At 35.1% G+C, this 4360-nt stretch overlaps 1 protein-coding gene across 1 annotated transcript; it reads left to right on the top strand.

Annotated features, from left to right (window-relative positions):
• Nucleotides 1-2009: 2009 nt before the first annotated feature.
• LOC120172650 (60S ribosomal protein L23a-like) lies at nucleotides 2010-3738 on the top strand. Its single transcript, XM_039180062.1, has 4 exons — nucleotides 2010-2089; nucleotides 2198-2237; nucleotides 3000-3369; nucleotides 3453-3738. The coding sequence occupies exons 2-4, from the start codon at nucleotides 2222-2224 to the stop codon at nucleotides 3535-3537; spliced, it is 471 nt and encodes a 156-aa protein (XP_039035993.1). The 5' UTR covers nucleotides 2010-2089; nucleotides 2198-2221; the 3' UTR covers nucleotides 3538-3738.
• The last annotated feature ends 622 nt before the right edge of the window (nucleotides 3739-4360 follow it).

The raw sequence follows: 4360 nt of genomic DNA, 5'->3' as shown, positions 1-4360 counted from the left end.
TTTGAGGCAGAAGCTTGGGCTGCCATCCATACAATCGAATTTGCCGTTGATTTGGGTTTCAGGCAAGCGTTTTTGAAGGTGACGCTCGATCGATGATTTTGAAGATTTCCTCCACGTCTCTCGATCGATCATACATAGGATTACTGACATTGGAGGCAAAACATAAGGCTCGCGGTTTGCTGGAGTGGGTTTTCCAAACTACTCCAAGGGAATCCAATAAAACAACTCACCTCCATGCTGCTGACGCTATGATCGGCGATGAGGACAGATTCTGGGTGGAGGAAGCTCATTCGCGTGTGTTGCTCCAAGCTCAGGAGGATAAGTGGTGGTCCGACCCTCCCTAGAGAGGATGTGGGTTCGGCTTGGCTCTTGAAGGTTCGATGTTCGTCTGCACTCCTTTGCATGGTCGTTCACTGTGCTCTTCTATCTCTCTTCAGCAAAGGATGGGATGGCCGATTTTGTCGTTTGGTTTTCTTTCGTTTTTTCTAAACCTTTTCGTTTATTGCTTTGTCACATTTTTTTGGGTGCTGTGATTTTATATTTCACAGCTGTTTTGCAATATAATTACCAGCCCTCCATTTGTCAAAAAAATGACGAATAATGTAATTTACTCTTAAAACTATTTGGTAATGAATTAAAACTGAAACGATAATGTAAGGTCAATACCGCTACTCTGAACACAAATATTCCATGTATTTTTTTTAATGTAACTGTCGCATAAAGATATACACATTAATTACGAAATTTATTCTTTTTGTTTTCAATGATAAGAAAATCCACTCATTCCATGTATGATAATTTGTCAGTTACACTACATTATATATATATATACTACAACTCGACGGTTGCAATGGCGGTGCTGCTACTGGTGCTTTTGTTTGCCGCAGAGCCTGCAAGTGCGAAGTCAAATATAGGATGCTACTTTTCTTGCATGTTCGGCTGCGATCCGATATGGATATTTAGATGCGCCAATCGATGCCGCAAAGAATGCTTTTCCTACGTCGATCGTAACGGATTGTGGATGATGAACTGATCAGACATTGATTTTTCACGATGATCGATGAATAAAATAATCATGAAAATAAACAATGTATTCTCTGTTTTTCTCCATTGTGATAAACAGAGAGGGTCCACGACTTTGATATCAATAAAATACAATACAATTTCTGAATATTTATTTTAGATTACTCAATTGAATGTAATGTAAATTTCTTTTCTATATTTAGGGTGAAGCACATTAATGGTCCCGGCTATAAGACATTATTTTATTAAGTTCCTCAATAATTAAAAATTACAAAATGAACATTTTAATTATAGGTCGTCGTTTTTTTTAAATTTAGAGTAAAATTCTTAGGGAGTATTGATACTAAAATAGACTACTGTAATTCAAAATCTAAAAGTGATATTGATACCCTCTTGAGTATCGATACTCTTGGAACAATATCGATACCTGATGAGTTGGTATCGATACTCTTAGTCAAAACACCTTGATTTTAGGCTACACGAAGTACCGATATTCAAACCTAGATATGCCCTATTTTGAGCACGAAAATATGACCTAATACTATCCATTTGCCTCTCTAAGACCACTAAACAATGTGTAAATCTTATGTAAGTTGACAATGATCACTAATAAATTTTGAACACGAAGATGTTGCTTTTCATAAAATCACTAATGAATTTTGTATGAATTATGCTAGCTCTTACATCACAATGTCGCGAATTCTAATATAAAACTTGCCAAAACACTTAAGGTTAATCCAAAAGCCCTAATTCACTTGAACATAGAAAATCACATAGAAGTGAAGAAAATCTTTAAAATACGTGTTTTGCTTAACACATCTTTCACTATTTGTGACAAGTAAGATAAATACGTGCATAATTAAACATGCATTCTAAAAGGTACGAGTGACTAGACACACATTTATCCCACGTGATACAAATAAGTCTCATTTTCGTAAATAATCTTTTAAGTATTATTTTGATAAATAATTTTGGGAAAATTTTACTAAATTATAAAGCCGCCATTCTCAATTATCAACTGGGAAAGAAAACCCTAAACTCTCCAGCAGCCGCAGCTGAAAAAGAGGTATCCGAATTTCTTTAAATTATGTTTACAGATTGTCTTTTGATTCATTAATTCGGATATCTGAATTTTTTAAAAATATTTTTTCCCATTTTCAACTTTCATTCCCAGGCTATCGAAGCACGAACTTCAGCAATGTCTCCAGCTAAAGGTAAGGCTTTTCCAGTTTTTTAATGTAATTCTTTTATAATAGATTGTAAAGTTCGTTCGAAAATGTTAGGGTTCGAACCTAAGTTGAGGATGATACCTTTTAAGGCTGATTATGTGAACCGATTGGATTTCCCCATCTTTTCGTGTTCTTTGATTAGTATTTTGCTGTGGTATGGACATGGGTTACTGTTGAGAACGTTGATTAAGGGTGGTTGTTTTAGTTGGATAAAGTGCAATTCTTGTGTTGAGTTCAGTGGTCGTGTTGTTCTTACACTGCCGTCTGGTGATTTAATATGCTCAGAGGTGTGGGCATGGCCGACCTGAATCAGCTTTTCCAATCTATATGTTTGGATTTTAGTTGATTGAACAGTTTTCGATCCGTCTTATGTGATACTGTGTTGTTTTTACCCTTTAAAGTTATGCATTAAAGGATCGTTTACTGTTTGTAACTTACCAGTTTGTAATCTGTTGTGTTCTTACACAGTGGTCTGGTGGTTTAATATTCTCGAAGGTGTAGGAATGGTAAACCTGAATCGGCCTTTGCAATCTTTATGTTCGGATTTTAGTTGATCGAACCGTTTCCCATCTGTCTTATGTAATTAGGTTTGCTACCGATATCCATGCTAAGTTCTTTTCATATAGCTCATATGTAAACATCATGCATCAATTGTGGCCGTAGAGTTTTGTTGTTCGAGCAATTCGTTGGATTGTACTGTTATTATTGTGGTGCGATTTTCTATTAATTGTTTTTAACCTTTGGCAGTTGACAACAGCAAGAAAAAGGCCGATCCAAAGGCTCAAGCAGTGAAGGCTGCTAAGGCTGTGAAATCCGGTGTGACATTTAAGAAGGCTAAGCCTAAGAAGATCAGGACGAAAGTTACATTTCATCGGCCAAGGACTTTGAAAAAGGATAAGAACCCTAAATATCCCCGCATCAGTGCTCCACCGAGAAATAAGTTGGATCAGTATCAGATCCTCAAGTATCCTCTGACTACCGAGTCCGCAATGAAGAAAATTGAGGACAACAACACCTTGGTTTTCATTGTTGACATCCGTGCTGACAAGAAGAAGATTAAAGATGCCGTGAAGAAGATGCACGACATTCAGACAAAGAAAGTGAATACTTTGATCAGGTAAAATTCTGTTATACCTTGATCAATTGTTATGTGAAACCAAACATTTACTTTGCTATTGAACTCGTACGACCATTATGCAGGCCTGATGGAACAAAGAAGGCATATGTTAGGTTGACTCCAGATTATGATGCCTTGGATGTCGCAAACAAGATCGGAATTATCTAAGCGATCGAATGATGTTTTCTGTGCTTTCAACAGTTTTGTTGCTATGCTTGGATTTGTTTTCGGGTCGGCTTAATGTTTTTCCTACTGAAATTATGCATGGAATTTGGATTAAGATTTGCACTCTTGATGCCCTGTATGAATGGTTTTTCCATTTTAATTAGGGTAAGCTACCCCATTAATAACCAAACTATTGGGTGTTCAGTTTGGTGTGTTTCAATTTTGTCACTAGTCGTTAAACTGATAATTGAAGTTCATTTCTCAATTGGTATAATTATGCATTTAGTCTTTAACACTCATAAATTTTATCAACTTGGTACAAATTCTAAATAGTTTAACAAATTTAGCTCTCACATTGTCAGATTTTATCAAATTGACCCATGCACATGTGTATTTGGTCCTCAACACTTGTAAATTCTATTAATTCCACTCATTTAAAAACTATAACAAATATAATTCTCACATAAGAATGATAAATTTCCTCGTCGAATATTTGATGTTATTACATTTTCTATTAAGTTTAATGGTATCCGAAGACGTTCATCACTTTTTATAAAATTAATTTCTATATTAATATGCCAGATTTTAAAGGTATCCAAAGTTATTAATCACTTTTTTTTTTGGGTTAGTGCTTATGAGTTATGACTATGGACCATATGCTTCAATCTGTCCATTAGCATATCCTCAATAATTAAATAAAATATTACCAACAAACACAATCATAATATTTTTTGAACGTACCACAACACAAATTGTGGAATCACAATTTCCTCCCTTCATATATATGTATAATATAATATAAGGATACATGTTATGTAAAATTTAT

Source organism: Hibiscus syriacus, unplaced genomic scaffold (assembly GCF_006381635.1).
Source record: "Hibiscus syriacus cultivar Baekdansim isolate YM2019G1 unplaced genomic scaffold, ASM638163v2 tig00111877_pilon, whole genome shotgun sequence".
In the NCBI taxonomy this organism is placed as follows: Eukaryota; Viridiplantae; Streptophyta; class Magnoliopsida; order Malvales; family Malvaceae; genus Hibiscus; species Hibiscus syriacus.
This window is presented reverse-complemented; position numbering and strand designations above follow the sequence as displayed.